This window comes from Pituophis catenifer, unplaced genomic scaffold, assembly GCF_029215685.1.
Source record: "Pituophis catenifer annectens isolate HBS135680 unplaced genomic scaffold, rPitCat1.0.hap2 SCAF_3, whole genome shotgun sequence".
Lineage (NCBI taxonomy): Eukaryota > Metazoa > Chordata > Lepidosauria > Squamata > Colubridae > Pituophis > Pituophis catenifer.
Genome location: NW_027256883.1, coordinates 52,778,149 through 52,795,182, shown reverse-complemented (window position 1 = coordinate 52,795,182; position 17,034 = coordinate 52,778,149). Strand labels below are relative to the sequence as shown.

Sequence of the window (17,034 nt, the reverse complement as noted above, 5' to 3'; positions counted from 1 at the left end):
GCTGGGCTGCGTGTTTAATGAGTGGGTGGGGCTGGATTAATGGGTTAACTGAGTTTCAAGGCTTTATAAGGTGATGGGGATCACGGAGTAATAGCTCCAACAATATTCTACTTTCTTTGCTTATGGATGTCAGTATTACCGATAAACAAGGTTCTAACCATCATCTGTGTTTGGAGTCCTTTATTACATACAGCAACTCTAGGTGGCTTCCAATATAATAAAAAGTTAAAAAGTGCTAAAAACAATTAAAGTTAGAATAAAAAGTTTAACAACCAAGATGATGGGCAGCTTGGGGGTGAAAATCTTCCCTACCCCATCAGCCATCCCCAAAGTAGTAGGCCCCCTTCTTTGGCCAATGGGATACGAAGTGAGTCCTTTCTTCTGGAATGAGTTGGGTAGGTTAGTCCATCAGGATAAGGGGGGTTCCTCAGATACCCTGAACCCATGCCATAAAGGGTATATTGATCCTACCTCATCCCATGGTGCTGAGGATTTCACCAGTGGTATCATGTTAAATATACTTCAAAGCTCTAATTCTGTTATCAATTCTGTTGTTCAGTGTGGGTCAGCTCTGTTACTATCAACAATCTAGTAATAGAATCCTTTTATACTTTAAAGTTTATGTCTTTTTATTGTTTTGATTAAATATCAGGTACTGATATCCCATAGCTACTATGACACCTTTAATTTAACTAAAGGTGACGTTCATCTATGATATGAAAAAGGAAGCTAAACAATAATAGAAATATTGCTTCACTAGCCATGCTATTTTATGTTATGGTTTAAACTATTATGATAGATCAAACAGAATTTGATGTCCCATAAGCATATTCATAATCTATCCGTCACCCAAATACTTGCTAAAATTATTATAGAATTATCATATATTTCTAAACAATATATGTAATTATGATGATATAACAGCCAGAAAACCTACAGATATAGAAATAATAATAATAATAACCCCATCTATCAATACTGCTCACATGGTACTTCCAATACATAAAGGTAAAAATAACAAAAAAAAGAATAGGATCAGAAATGAAAAATAAAAATATATATATATAAAAAACTACCTGCATACTATTTGTATTATATAAAGGAATGAAGAGACAGGGAGTTACCTAGTATTTGTTAGGTCTGAATGAAAATTATTGATATAGCCAATAGATTTTCAGCTTCCTTTTTTATGTGAACCATACTTGCATACTTCAGTTCTGTAATCCTTTAGAAATATTTCCTGTGGAATTCTGGTTTGTAATTAATAAAAGTATGTATGCGTTGTCATTTGGAAGAAGAACCTTAATCAACTTTATTATTTCTTTAGGTTGACCAATTAGTTCAACATACTTTCTGGAAATGGATAAATTATTACTTTGGATAAGCTCTGTTGTATCAAAATAAACATAATCAAAAGTTCTTGGTCTATATATGTAATTTAGATTTTTCTTTCTTACAGCATTGTCTCTTTTAGTCTAAAATGCCATTTCATAACTGTTATGCTTATTTCTTCAAAGGAATCAAACTATGTCAAAAACATTTTTATTTATTTTTATGAATGAAGATGCAAAACTCATCTAAGATCCAAAGATAATACCTGAGGTTTTATCACAGATGTTCACCTACTTTTATCATTAATTTATTTTCAATTCCTTTATAAATCCCCTGTGTTACCTGAATGGAGTGATCTAATATACATCTACATCAGGGGTGTCAAACTGGCGGCCCATGGCCCTGATGCGCTATGCGCAGGCCACACCCACCCCAGCTCTGCAAAGGAATAAAATGTCACGATATGTCACGTGATGGCAACATGACATTGAGAGTTTGACACCCGTGATCTACATGAAAGCTTGCTAAACTGACAGATCATGGCTTGAACTCTCCAAAGTCTATACTGTTTAAATAATATGTATTTAGGAACATTCTAAAGACAACCACTGAAAAATTTTTCAATGTACAAATCCCATCAATCGTTTTACTAATTAATACACCTAAATATAATCTATAATAGCCTAATAAAAATGATACAGTGTATTTCACAGATTTCATGATATTTGGCAACATTTGTTTCTTTCTAATTTGAGATATTTCTATATTGTTTAATACTTCATATGTAGGTGACATGTCTAGATATTTCATATTTTTTCCTTTTTTCTATCTTGCTTTTTCTTTTTATTAATTATGTTCTTATATTTTATTTTTTTGTATAATTGTTTTGGTATTTTCAGTAAGGTTTTTTGTATATTTGTGTTTTTTAAAAAAACGTAATAATAAAATTTTAAAAAACCTAAACATACTCTAAATTACTATAAAGATATTGCTTTCAAAGTTTTCCTAATGAAGTATACAACATTCATTTTTTACGCTGCCTTAAATAATGTCTTTTTAAATAGTGCCTTTAAACTATGTCTTTACATTACTTCTTGATGTTATTCAAAAGTACCAAAGCCTCATATTTCCACAATGCTAGTCATATTAATTAGTTATCAAGAGTAGAGCCCCCCCCCTGTTCTTACAATACTTGCTAAATCTACCCCAAGTTATCTCTGTTATCTCTATTGTACAATTTTATTTTTCCCCTGTGGATAGAAAAATATGAATTTTGAAGGAAAATCAAATAGCAAATTCACACCTGTCCTTTAATTGGATTGAATTTAAAGATTTTCTTTTGTATGTTGAAGGAATTGTCCATCTGGGAAGAACTATTTTATATCATCCATTGGATTTCTCTGCAAGTAGTAAAATAAAACCAAAGCTTTTGCTTACTTTCTATATAATTGCTTGTGAAACCTATTGCCCATTTTACCAAGCAATTTTGCAAGATTTCTATATGAAATTAAATATTTGCCTTACCTTCAGGTTACAGCAGAGATAGTGATAAACATAATATTGTCATCTGGGCTGATTATAAGGTATATTCTGATATACTTATTAAAGTTGGGTTATTTTAACATAAGCATTCTAACATTAATTTGTTTACAATACTATCAAAGAAAAATGTGAGTTCTCAGAATTTCATTCAACACTTTCAAACTTTAGGTGTAAAAAATAGCATTTTTTAAAATCATCCATAAAAGGGGTTGGCCAAAAAGTCTGGATAAGTTTTATTTAAGAATATACAAGAGATTTATCTGCATGCTCACACAACTGTACCCCAGACACATTATAGGCCAAGGGAAGTATGTTTACTGGGCAAAATAAAATACAACAATTTAGCAAAATAGACTGCATTAACTACTCACCTTTTCTTCATAACTAATACAACTCCAAGAAATATAATGACAAACAGCAAGATTCCTGCAATGATGCCAGCAATTTTAACAGTATGATCTGTTTGCTTCTCTTGTTCAGGATCTGGTTTCCTAGTGGCAGCACCTAAAATCAATATTTGAAAAGAGAAAAGAAAATAAGACATTGAATACTTTGCTTATTAGTTTGTTATCATAAGAAGAAAAGTTATCATGGCTGGCAGACATAAAAACTTTTATTTCTAGGGCCTGCTGTTGTTTATAGAAAATGTAATTACTCCTAATGCCAAAATAAATTTTAGTGCCAACAGCTTACTACCCTGTTTTCACAAAGCAATTTGTTATATTTCATATTAGCCATGTTGCCTTCCCAGTTTGTTTTGCTACTTTATTGTAGTTATTTGAAACAATAACTACTGCAAGCTTTTATCCAAATTTAATTTGCTGAAATGTATTTTGCATTTTTAAAAATAAACGAAGCACTAATTCCTTAACATATTAGCTTAAACACCTGAAAATGTGAGATAAGGTAATTTAGCATGCATTTTACCAGCAATTGTTTTGTTTTTACACAATAGACTTTTTGCCTTTGGAAATCTAAATCTAGGTCACATCTGGTGGGCAAATGACTCCTTCTAAGCAATTTATTCATAAAATAGAAAACAGCTGATGATCATACCACTGGCACCTATATTTCATATCTGTTTAAATGAGATAACCAATGCCTTACAGCAGCCGCTGTCTTAAGCTTTTGTAACCTCCTCATTACAAAAACAAAACAAAACTGTTCTGTTTATTGCATAATACTATGTCTTATGAACATTCATTTTCCTGAAAAATAACTTTAGCATTAATATTGTTAAGGATGCATTATTCAGTTCACCATGTTGGCCTCCTTACAGGACTTCTGACATTTTAATCAAAATCTGGGCAGTATCCATCATTTGAGGCTCCATGTCAACTTTACAAGATAGACAAATCATCCTGGAAACAAGTCTGATCTATAAGCTTTCTCATTAAATTTCCTGGGAACTGACATGGATGTGAATGAGAAAAGAGTAAAATGTAATTATATTTTAAATCTGGGGAACAACACACAACAGAATCAAGGTCTTTCACTATTCGAATTAAGTGGGAGGGTGGTGGCCATAATTTGCTTAGACAATATGTTAATGTGTATTTCTGAGATAGATTTTTTAAAAAATTACTCAACATCTAATGATGTCAGACTTTCAATGCCATTTGAAACTTTGAAATAAAGCAAGATATAAGCATAAATATGTAAACAATAAATGAATAAATAAATAAATTCACTCTAAAGCAAGCAAGAGTCAGGCTTATAAAATTATTCTTGCTAGCTTATAAGAATGATTTCACAAATTAATTGAAACATTTATTGAACAACTACCATCCATTTTGTGCCTAATAAAAGACTGAACTCATTTTCAATATGCAGATAGAATAAATAAGGCCTTTCTACACTGGAAAATTCCCGGAACCAATTATACATCAATTTGACAAATGAAGACAATATTGAGGTTGCTAACCATAAGAACTACTTTTACTTTGATTGTCCAAGTACTTAGTAGTTTCTTACATGGCACATCTCACAATTTTTTATCAAGCTTTTTGTCCATGATGAAGAAGAGGCTAGGAAAGTACTGAGAGAGCCAGACGTTTTATATGTGCCAAGTGTGAAGAAATAATGATCTCCATATGGTAATATTTTACTACTGGGCCACACAAATTTACATTGTCAATGTTTTTACAATGTCAGCAAGCTACAGTTATTTTTACTAGTCTTTCTGTTTTTTATTTCAATACCCAACTGTGTTCATACTATGCCCTTTGCAGATCAGCAATGGAGGAATGTGGTCCTATCCTGGAAGAGTACAAGAGGAAAACAAGCACAACCACAAGTCAAACTATTTTACATCAATTTAAGTTTGTCATATTTTCTTTACAGCCTTAGTAGAAATAGAAAAGTTCAACAGTACGTAAGGCCAAAAAGACAAGTATTTGCCACAGTCTTCTCCCATGGTCTCTAGATGTTGGTTGGAGATGCTGAGAGCTTAAGGCAGGGGTGTCAAACTTGCAGCGTCATGTCATCACGTGACGTATTGTGAGTTTTTTCTCCTTTGCTAAAACAGGGTGGGTGTGACACATCCGGCCTGCGGGCTTGACACCCCTGTCTTAAGGCAATATGTATTAAAGGCACCATGTAAAGGAATTATTATCTGCAGTTGTCTTCAATAAAGCTAATCCTGATGCCTTAGTAAACAATTGCAGTCTCATGCTTGCCAAGCCATATGAACTCTTACATGGGCATTATGTAATCATCTATTAGTACTATGAAACTTTAGCTTCATTGCATGTAACAACCAGCTGGAATGTACAGTTAAAGCCAGATATATGAAAATGACTTACTATAAATATATTTGAGTATAAAACACTAATTCACCTTATTACTAATTCACCTTACTAATTCACCTTGTTACTATCCCTGTTAAATGTTATATTACATTACACATGTGTATACAATGGCACCTATTTTTTCTGACATGTTATTTTTTTTCACAAATCCCATTCTTTCAGAGCACATTGGTTTCACTTTAATTTTTCCTTTAAGCCCAACCAGAAGTGGGTCAATTTCTTTTCATTAATGTTAAGCATACTTGTTTGTCTGGCCTTTTAGTTATGTCTTATACAGATGTTCCTATCAATATCACAATGCCAGCATGTTAATTTTAAAATGAACATCACTGACTGAACAATAATCAGTTACAAAGGCTGGCAGATCCTGGTATTAATTGGTCCAAGATAGTTTTATATTTATTCTATTTTTCTTTTTCTTGTTACAACTTTTCACTTATGTATTATAGAAACTGATAAATATCCATTTGTTCTTTCTGAGGGAAAAGAAAATGATCACATCTCAAGACTACATCTTTAAAAAACATGCAATCAAATTATTCAGAGGGCAGGGTGCAAGTAATATCACTTTTCAGTGTCTATCCTTAACTCATACTGCTAGTCAGGTTAGGAAAATGAATGTTATACTCTTCTGTGACAACTGCATTGTGATTAGGTGCAAGGATTCATGTAAAATAGGACTAGATTAAATTGTCAAACAGTGGTGTGAGGTTTTTTTTAACTACTAATTCAAGGGGTTTACCAGAATGAAACCGTGTCTTTAAAATCAAGAATTTCCTTTTTGTAGCAATAAGTGATCCTGTGCACTTGCAGTTGTGGTGTTGTTGATGCAGAAACTGGGTCAAATGCTAAAGAGTTCAATTAAGACATCAGCTAAAGAAACTCATCTGTGTTTTTAGCTGGGAATAAACAGGAACTCTAAATCCTAAAAGGCTGTATTCAGGACTGATGACCGATAGGGAGTTTGGAATATGAAGGTGGAAAAATATTAAAGTGTGGAAGAGAATAAAAGGAAGATAAAAGCCATAAAAATTACAGTTCTCTCCCAACTCTCTGTGCATTCATTCCTATCCCACTGATACTATTCTGCATACAGTATTCAGGACTTCTGCAGACAGGGAAAAGGGGGAAAGGACTTATCTGTGTCAGCACACTAATTTCATGAAATATGTAATGTATGTCATGACACGTTTGATGCAAATTGCATTATCTGTGTCATTTTGATGATGATACATATGATGGCACTGTGGCTTTTATTGGCATGTAACCAGTAAAACAGAGATAGTTAGAACAGCCTCTATGCCAATAACACTGGAAAACTCTTGAAAAAATTATTCCCTGGTAGGAGCAATATAATGCTATTGTCAGGTTTCGATGCTATCTCATCGATATTATGATAGTCTTAAAAAATTTAAATTGGTGTATGGAAGCTGGCAGTTCTGAATTTTTTGTTTGTTTGGTCTGGATACCCAAAGACCAAAATAAACAGCTTACGAAAGAACCATTTATATAGCTACCAAATGTAATTTTAATTCAGTTTCAATAAGTTTAGTAGAATGAATTCCATTTATTTTATTATACTTCAACCAAATACTTTTTTTATTTAAATTTAGTTATTTGGTAAACCTGTATGGTCACATGACTCTAAACAGTCATGTAAAAGTAAAATAACAAAAAAAGTAACATCAAAAGCCATTAAAAAACCTAAAAATCCTTAAAAAAACCCCATAAACTCTAGAGAGTATGCTTAATTTCCCTCTTAATACATTCAATATGTATTCATCGGCTTCATATCGACATTCCCAGATCCACTGACTGGATAGCAAAGCCATCTAGAAGCTCTGCAATCTGACCAATCTGGGTAAAGATAATCCAAGCTGCAATAGAAAAGATTCTTCTCCTGGGTCCAGTCAGATGACAACAAGCAACATGCCTTTCCTACTGGAATTGATGGGATGGTTAGATGTTATTGGAAAGAGCCAGTCCCCCAAATAACCAATTCCATGTCATAAAGGGGCTTTATAATTCATTACCAGCACCTTGAATTGAACCTGGAAGCATATATAGCTCATAGAGCAGAGGTGTACAGGTAAACAATATAGCTCATAGAGCAGAAGTGTACAGGTAGTCTTTGACTTACAACAACAATTGAGCCCAAAAGTGAGAAAGTTGGTAGGCGAATTTTGCTCCAATTTATGACCTCACAGTTAAGGGAATCACTGCAGTTGTAAAGTTAGTAACACAGCTGTTAAATGAATCTGGCCTTCCCATTGGCTTTGCTTGTTAGAAGGTTGCAAAAGGTAACATGATGCTGGCAGGTAGGACATTGAAACTGTCATAAATATGAGTTGGTTGCCAAGCATTTGAATTTTGATCATGTGACATGGTTATAAGTGTGAAAAATGATCAGAAGTCATGTTTTTCACTGCCATTGTAACTTCGAATGGTCACTAAATGAGCAGTTGTAATCAAAGACTACCGATGATGTCTACTGATCTAAGTGTGCTTGTAACTCTCTGGGCTGCCATATTTTGTACCAGATGATGCTTCCAGATTCTTCAAGGGCAGCAACACATAGCGTTATAACAATCCATTGGCAGGTGACTGACCATGACATTTCCTGATCCAGGAATGTTCACAACTGGTGCACAACCTGAAGCTGTGCAATGGCCCTTGAAACAGAGATTAACACTGCCTCTATAGCTGGCAAAGACTAGCGTAGTAAAATATGCAGGGATTCCTTTATCTTTACCATCAGATAAGGAGGAATAGGAATCCCCTCACTTTCTGGATCAAAACCTGTTTTTGATGTTTAAAAGTAAACATCAAAGCTTTCAATTTGTCCCAACGAAACAGAATCCTGAAAAAAGAATAGTTTTTTCTGTTATGCAAGATTCTAATAAGACTTCCTTTAAGAACAATTACATCTGTATCTCTGGTCTTGAATTAAAATTCTGCTGTAAAACCTCATCTGTCTTCCTGACAAAATGCACAAAACTTCCCTTAGAACATTTCTTATTCTCACAAATCTTGTATTTATTATATATACTTTATCAATTTTTATCTCTGTATCCTCCTTATCTTAATTTTTAAAAAATGCTAAGATTTTTAATAAATCTTTATCTAATATCTTTATCAGAATCCTCTGGGATTACTCTAAATTTCAAATAAAATTACTTATTTTCCAATTCCAATAGACCCATATTATCTAGCTCTCTTTCCAACCTTCTATCTGTAACTTCTATCTTATCCTCCAGAATTTCCAGATAATGAATTTACTGTATGTCTGCTTTGCTATCATGGAAGGAAATCCACCAATCTTTCCAGAAATGGATAAAAGAAAAAAAAATGTGCAGAAAAAAGAATGGAACAGATGAAAATCTGTAAATATTGAGGGAGATCTTAACAGAGCTGATGAGCACCTGTTCTCTAAAGCTAGTCAGACCATGTTTTCTGTTACTAGCAGCAGCAAAATATTTTCTAATTCAACCTCTGGCAAAATTGGAGATACCAGAATAGCATGTTTCAGCAAGAATAGAATATAACTTTATTACAGTCAGCAATGTTATAGGATCTTCTTAAACTTCTGGAGCAATATTTTAGTGAAAATGTAGAAAATACAGATAATTAAGAAAATGTGCCAATGTGCAAAACCACATAAATGAATACATTTTGTGGCTAATGCATTGAGGTGTACTGTTACTTGTAAAAAATGATAAAGAATTCAACATGAGTGATTATTTATGTTCCCTATCTGTTAAGAGTAAGTAAAATATTTTACTAAGTCTCCAGACCATTTCAACTTTCTGTTAAGAAAAGTATAAAAGGATGACAGAAGTCCCTTATATTTTGAACCCTAGCATTGATCTAAATGCTGCCCTAAAGGGAGTTGTCTGCTTCCATTTTGTTGTGGTACCTTGCAAGCTGAAGGGATATATATTGGTATATCGTTTTCCCTATCTTAATATGTATTCAGTAAAATCATTTTGGACAATTTCACACAGATTTGTGCCTATTGTCTCTGAACTCTAAAGAAGCTATCAACTGGTTACCAGAGTTCAGTAGGGTATGAAAATCTTTCAGCACATTTCTTTTGATGATGACAAACATGTCTTCCATGTAGCGGCACTGAAATTTAGGTTTTGAAATGCACTATGTTCTAGTTTGTTCGTTTGGCTGTTTCTGCAATGACTCCTGCAACGTCCCTTTTATTTGCTCAGACATTTCTCTTTTGAACGTGAAGAAAGTACATAGACAGTACTGGAGTAGTTCCATGATTTGTCTCCTGTTTAGGTTGTTCTGATCTGTGTTGTACTCTTCTTCTAGTTTTCTATTTATTACTTCGTATGCTAAGTAGGGAGAGAGGGATATAAATAGGGACACTATGTCAAAAGGGACCGTCAAGAGCTACATTAAACCTTGTAGTTGTGTCAAAAATTGTGTGAATGATGTGACCATGTCATTCATGGGTGGAGTCAAGAAGTTTAAGCATTGTGCCAGCCATTTAGTCAGGTTGTAGGTAGGAAAATCCCATAATGCTACAAAAGATCTGAGGGGACCATTTTGTGTATCTTGGAGAGTCCATAAAAATCTCTCTGGGGCAGCATCTGTTCCTCTCATTTTCCACCATTCCTTTTCCGTTATACAGTTGTTTTATTTAAGTTGGCTGAGATAAGCATTCAATTCTGTGACCATTCTCATCTCTGATGTCTTTGCTGGTGTACATGCTGAAGAATCACTGAGCATGGTGAAAGCCTTCCTTTAATACTCTTTGTGGTTCATCATCACCATCGAGCGTCCTTTATCTGCTGGTATAATAATGTTCAAGTATTGTAATTTGTATTTTCTTTTGTATAATGATGTGCTGCATCTCCCTACATTTTTTCCTCTCTTCTCATGTTTGCATGTATGAGTGCACTAGAAAGCATGAGACAGTTTCCATATGCTCTGCTCTAGTTCATGTGACCAGGAGGGAGGTGAATTCATCATTATTCTGATCAGTCACCATTACTTTGAGCCCAATGACTTTTTCCTCAATGTTGCAGAGAAATTTTTCTGGATTCTTTTCTTGCCATCTTTAGCTGGATCCAACGAATTTTCAACACATTTTTCAACGAATTCTCTGGCCAAACTAATTTTTGCCACATTATGACCAGTTTTCAGAGTTATCTTGATAATGACTAAATACACAGTCTAAATCCTTTTTTTACATAAATTATTCCCAAAGTTCTACTGGATCGGAAATAATGAAGAAAGTGCCTTTCTATTTCCCTTTTACTTTTGTGATAGTCTTACAAAATGTCTATTGCTAAAAATGTATGGTTATAATAAAAATGTCTCTTTAATGAAAGACAGCTTTGGAACTCTTGACTTTCAGGCTAACTGTAATTAGGATTAATAAAAACACATCCCCTTATTGTATTTTTCATAATAAAATAGTGATAAAATAATCCCCATAATTGTCAAGATTTATCACACTGATTTATCAGTTCTTCATTTTATTTTGCAAACAACTGAGAAAAGGGTTATTTTACTATTTATGGGGTTGTTGCCAGCAGAAGATATGCTATTCCTAATATCCTTCTGAATTATTCACTAACTGCAGCTATTTAGTTTATATTTATTTGTGCTCTATATGAATAAATATACTTATTTTGGGAAAGTAATTTGACCCAGTGGTTCTTGGTGTTTTTTTTTTCTTGCTGTGAAATAGGATGGGCACATAAAGAACTATTCTTGGACAAAGGAGAAAAGAAACAACTAAACCTATAGCAACTCTATATCCTCTTAGCATTTTCTTGTAACTATACTGTTTTACAGATGAAACAGCCACCACAGAAATGACAAATACAACACATAAAAGAACAAAAAAGGGCAATAAATCACTAGTGACACTATGGCTTATTAAAATGCATTCAGCTGGTGTTGCAGAAAGAAGCACATTTTCTATTCACTTTACATTCTGATCTACAGAATGCAGAGACTCAGAATCTTTGGGGGGAAAAAAATCAATGCAACAAATGTCGGAGTTCTAATGAAGCAGATATACAGGTAATAAGGTTGGTGATAGAGACAGGTTTGACAATTGATGGGCCTTATCAGTGGAAGACTTTATCTAAACATAGATGCTACCGATAACAGCTGCTCCATAATTTCCATGTATGTCTATTTGTTTACTACCTGTAGTAAATGCATACTATAGGCAATTTCTGGCTTAAGAAGGTCCAATTTAAGGACAACCCTTTAGATACAAACAGGCTACCTATTACTAAAACTAGCAGCTCGCGTTCTCCTTCCTTGAGCAGATAAACTGCTGAAGCCATGCAATGCTTTCAGGAACTGCTGAAGTGGCAGTTTTTAATACATATAGCCTGTTTCCAACGGTTTGTGAAAAGCTTTATTCATGTTCTTTATTCATATTCAACAGTTTTATCAGTTCAAGAAAGGACAACACAATCTAGAGCTGCGGTGGTGCAGTGGTTAGAATGCAGTACTACAGGCTACTTCTACTGCCTGCCGGCTGCCTGCAATTTGGCAGTTTGAATTTCACCAGGCTCAAGGTTGACTCATCCTTCCATCCTTCCGAGGTTGGTAAAATGAGGACTCAGATTGTTGGGGGCAATATGCTGACTTAGCTCACTTAGAAAGGGTGTAAAAGCACTGTGAAGCGGTATATAAATCTAACTGCTATTGCTATTGTTAGTAAATCCATTTGTAAGTACAAATTCTATCTTACATACAAATTCAGCTTAAAGACAGTGTTATGAACAGAACTCATTCTTAATCTAGGACTGTGTCACAGGGTCTTTCTGTATATATCGAATTCAATGGGCTCGCAATACCCAAAGAGGGCCCATGCCACCTCCTTGGCCTTTAGGCAACCCTCACACCAGCAAACCCTAGGTAGTAGTCCCAGATTCTTCCTCATGTCCACTACTGTTCCTTACTATCAGTAGTAAACTATAGTTTTTATTAACTACAGTTTCCTACAGAGAAGAGCAAAACCCACAACCCTTCTCACTCCCAGAACTCTTCACTGCCAACTGCTCCACAACCAACAACAGACCACATCCAGCTGCTTCGCTACAGGTTTGTTATAGCTGCAGGGCACCATCAGCCCAGGTGCTAGCTAATCTCAGGCAGCCTGTCCTCTCACAGACTGCCTGTGTCAGTACCAGCCATGCCTCATTTAATACCCTTTCTTAGGATGTTTTATTGGGCTCCGAGTATCTAAAGGCATCTAGATTTTTACCATCAGGAACATGACATCTTGATTTAGTTTGAGGTATAATAACCTAACATATTTAAATCTTTGGTTCTGTATAAAAATACCCAATTATTATTGTATGTAGGTAGATGGCAAAAAAGAACAGATATACCTCATACAATTATAGACAATTATACATTAAACTATCACTATAAATAAATAAAGAGGGGAAGAGCAATCTTTATCAATATGTAGAGCAATTATTTTTGATTGTTTTAAAGCAACAGGTAATAGTTTTTGTTTTTCTGAGAAATTCTACAAGTTTTATTCTTCAATTTTATCAATCAGGTAATTGATAAAATTAAAATAATACTTTTATTAGATATCCAATAGAATTATGTCACCTTACAAATTAATGATTTCAGATCTTGTAAGAAACCTGAAAAATTGTTGCAGCATTATTTTATTACATTAGTTCTTCTAGTTTCAGCTAACAGTCTGTTTTTTAAAGGACAAAACTGGAAATATGCCCCAGGAGCAAACCATATAGCATAAAAATTAGATTGAGTATGAAAGAAAACATAGGTTTTTTCCCCCAAGCCCAGAACAAGCCCATTGTATTCTGGATAGGCAATGATTCGGTAGACCAAGAAAAAGAAAAAAATACAAAACAAAGCCCTCAGGACAAGACTGCTGAATGCATATCACATCCTCCCTCCCCACAGCAATACCACTACTGATGTCCAACCACAGCAACCCGCCCAACCCTTATATTTCTATCCCTTTCCTTTCCTACCATCTACCTTCATCTACCATACTTGGATTTTATATGTTCTTATTTCCCAAAAGAATTATCTCTGGAACAACTACATTGCGATCTACATCTGGTTCAAAATAGCCCCATTTTACTCTGTATCTGGCCCAACCTCCATGTTTCGCTTTAAATGAAACTGCTGAAAACAGTTGTTCCATGAAAAGAATGATTCATGCATGACCTGTTTTACACATCCCAAATTTGTACCGTGTTTTACTACACGTGGTTAATTGATGCTATCTGCCATTCCTTCAAGCAGAAAATTCACTCTAATATACAAGAGAATAAAAGTGTTGGAGCAAGAAAATAGCGGTACAGATGCACATATATTCTGAAAAATCAGTTTCAGTGGAGTAAAGTGATTTTCTACTTGGCATCAGACATCCTACTCATGAAAGGTGGGAATTTGTTTTAAATTAGCCAAAATATTTGAGGATGCAAGTTAATATTCCAACTTGAACGCTTAACTTAAATGGAAACAGTGCAATAAAATAAGTCATTCACTTGCTGCAAAGTGGGCAATCTAAGACTGAGTTCTTTTTCTATTTGGGAATATGTGATAGTTGGTACTGAAAACAAGAGTGGTATAAACCCATGAGATTTTATTTTTTTTAATTTTTTAATTTTTATTTGATTTATATGCCGCCCTTCTCCGGAGACTCAGGGCGGCTTACAATGCGTTAAGCAATAGCCTTCATACTTTTGTATATTTATACAAAGTCAGCTTATTGCCCCCACAAACTGGATCCTCATTTAACCTACCTTAGAAAGGATGGAAGGCTGAGTCAACCTTGAGCCTGGTAAGATTCGAACCTGCAGAAATTGCAGAATTTTCTCTCTAATGGTATCTTTTTCCTCTTTTTTGACACCCTCAACTCTTTTTTCTTAAGCAGCAGAGAAGGGACTCAGGATGTTATTTTTTAACCTGAAGTAGTTGTTTTTTTAAGAAATCTCTTTAAATCAGTGTTTCTCAAATGTTTCCTTCATTACTCAAAACTGTTTATCAGAAAGTCCTTTTTACACTTACCCAAAAGTCCTTATTTAAATGTCCCTATTGTCATTGGGTAATGGGTTTGTGTATTGTTAAAGAAAATCCATTTTTACCCAATTTTGAATAATTTATTCAGGCTTCATAAACTCTGCTTTAAATTATTTCGAACTTATTATATAAACTGAAAACTAAATGATTAGTGCCAAGACAAATGCAGTCCTCTTGCTTTGTTCTTGTTGAGGAAGGTGTATATATGGTGTATATAATATATAAGCGTATTTATTAAAACATAGACCAAGGATCAATCAAAATTATTTGCCAGATATTGAAGGTATATGCAAAAGTTCAAAACAATGTCACTCTTAATATTTTTTGTTTGTTATAATAATGAATGTTTTAAATGAAAAATGGGTTGATGGGTTTAATATTATTTATACATGACTCAAGAATGTTTATTGAATGGGTCTTGAAAGCAGAAAGTTTAAGAAAGACTGATATTTTTGCCAAACCGTTCAAATTGATAATTTGTAGCTTCTTTATTAAATAGCAAATTAATAAATGTATAGCTATAATTTAAACATATAATAAATGCCTTCAAACAGGATAGAAATATATGTTTAAACATGAGGGGAAAATGCTTACATTAGCATATATCATAGTTTTAATATTTAGTAAGGAATACCTTCAGCAAGCAAGCATGTACCCTCATGTAATTTCAAAATAATACATATTACGATAATTCAGCATTTTATATTTCTAACAAAAATATTATAGTTCTATAAGTCAAACATCCTTTTTATTTTCAATTTTTCCCAATTCCCATGGGATTGGAGAACTATAATTGGAATGTAAATATATAAACAGGTAGCTTGAAGGGAAAAGCAATTGAAATATGGTTTCAGAGAAGGATCTCATTTTGCAAAGCAATTGTGCAAAAAGTAGTAGTGATGAAATGCACCACTACATAACACTGTCTGTGGCAAACACCACTCACTATAAATAGAAATTAATGAACTTTTAAACTGGGATGCATTTTCATTTTTACAGACAGGAAAATTTCAAAAGTAAGAGATTCTGGAAAAAGATTAGCTCTATCCATGGTCAAAGATAACCACAGAATGAACAAATGATGTTACTCACATTATATTGTTATTGCATGATATAAATTACATGCTTTACATTGTTTGAATCATGATGTGGCTGATACATGTTACATTGTGGATTGTTCTGGATTTCTATGGTTCTTTTTATACTATCCTACACCTATAGTAGTTACTGTACTAGACCTTTTACTTTTGTTTGTAAGTCATATTTTATAGTGAAGTCTGATATGTAAATCCAACCAACTGCAACTAACAAATTGGATTAGTGTTATCAGTGCTATTCTTATTTATATATACACATTACAATAGACCTTTGTAATAGAAATGTATGAACTTTCTGGCTTATTTTTTAAAATCTTGGTAAGTCTTCAAGGTTCCTAAATATTTTTTTTCCCAAAGAGCCTGCAGTTAGACCTGACTAATAGACAGGGGAATGAAACAGAATATAACAGATAATCAAATGGAAAGATAATTTCTGTTTCATTGTTCATTATATTTTTCTTTCCTATAAATTCCATCCCACTCAACATATTTCCAAGAGACATAAGAAACAAAGAAATTCAGCGTCTATTTTCCCGATATGTGAATGGCTCTTTAATTTCAAGTTTGTATACGTATGTATGACAAAACCCTGAAGTATGTATAAGCTGCTGGAATGTCAGGCAAATGAAATTATTTACAGTATTAGGCTTTAAAGAATTAACCCAATGTCCAACCACACAATGAAACATGCAGCCCAATCGTTTGCAACCATGAATAGGTGTTCAACTTTTCAATATCTAGCAAATGATCAACAGATGTAAGAGTTGTTATATAAATTCTATAGTGTAATAAACCAGCGACAAGCAAAGAATGATGAGGATGTAAAGAAAACAAGTAAAAATAAAGAAAGGTGGAAATGGTAAGATGACTTGTCTGTACTTGAATGTCTGACCTGTTAGTTGATCGTCACCTGCAGCAGGGGCGATGCGAATGTATGGTGTTGTAAGCTGAGTCACGATTATCGCAGCTAAGGCAAAGGAAGATTTCCAGGTCAGCATGCATGGGAAAAAAAAAAGCCAGACTGAAGCTAAGCTAGCAAGAAAAAATTTGTTCCATTTTAATTGTCTTGATTAAGGAAGGAAGGAAGGAAGGAAGGAGAAGGGAGGAAGAAATGCGGAGGGAGGGAGGGAAGGAAGGAAGGTAGTTGTTAGGAATGATTTACACTAATTAATTTCTTTATGTAACTGAAAAAT

The 17,034-nt window shown here is 33.9% G+C and overlaps 1 protein-coding gene across 3 annotated transcripts in view; it reads right to left on the bottom strand.

Moving 5' to 3' along the window:
- Positions 1-17,034, bottom strand: part of PTPRM (protein tyrosine phosphatase receptor type M) — a 480,156-nt gene that overhangs the window by 145,101 nt on the left and 318,021 nt on the right. For all 3 annotated transcript variants that reach the window (XM_070940620.1, XM_070940621.1, XM_070940622.1), the window contains exon 14: positions 3,246-3,378. In XM_070940620.1, coding sequence (XP_070796721.1) covers positions 3,246-3,378 — 133 coding nt within the window. The remainder of the gene's footprint in view (positions 1-3,245; positions 3,379-17,034) is intronic.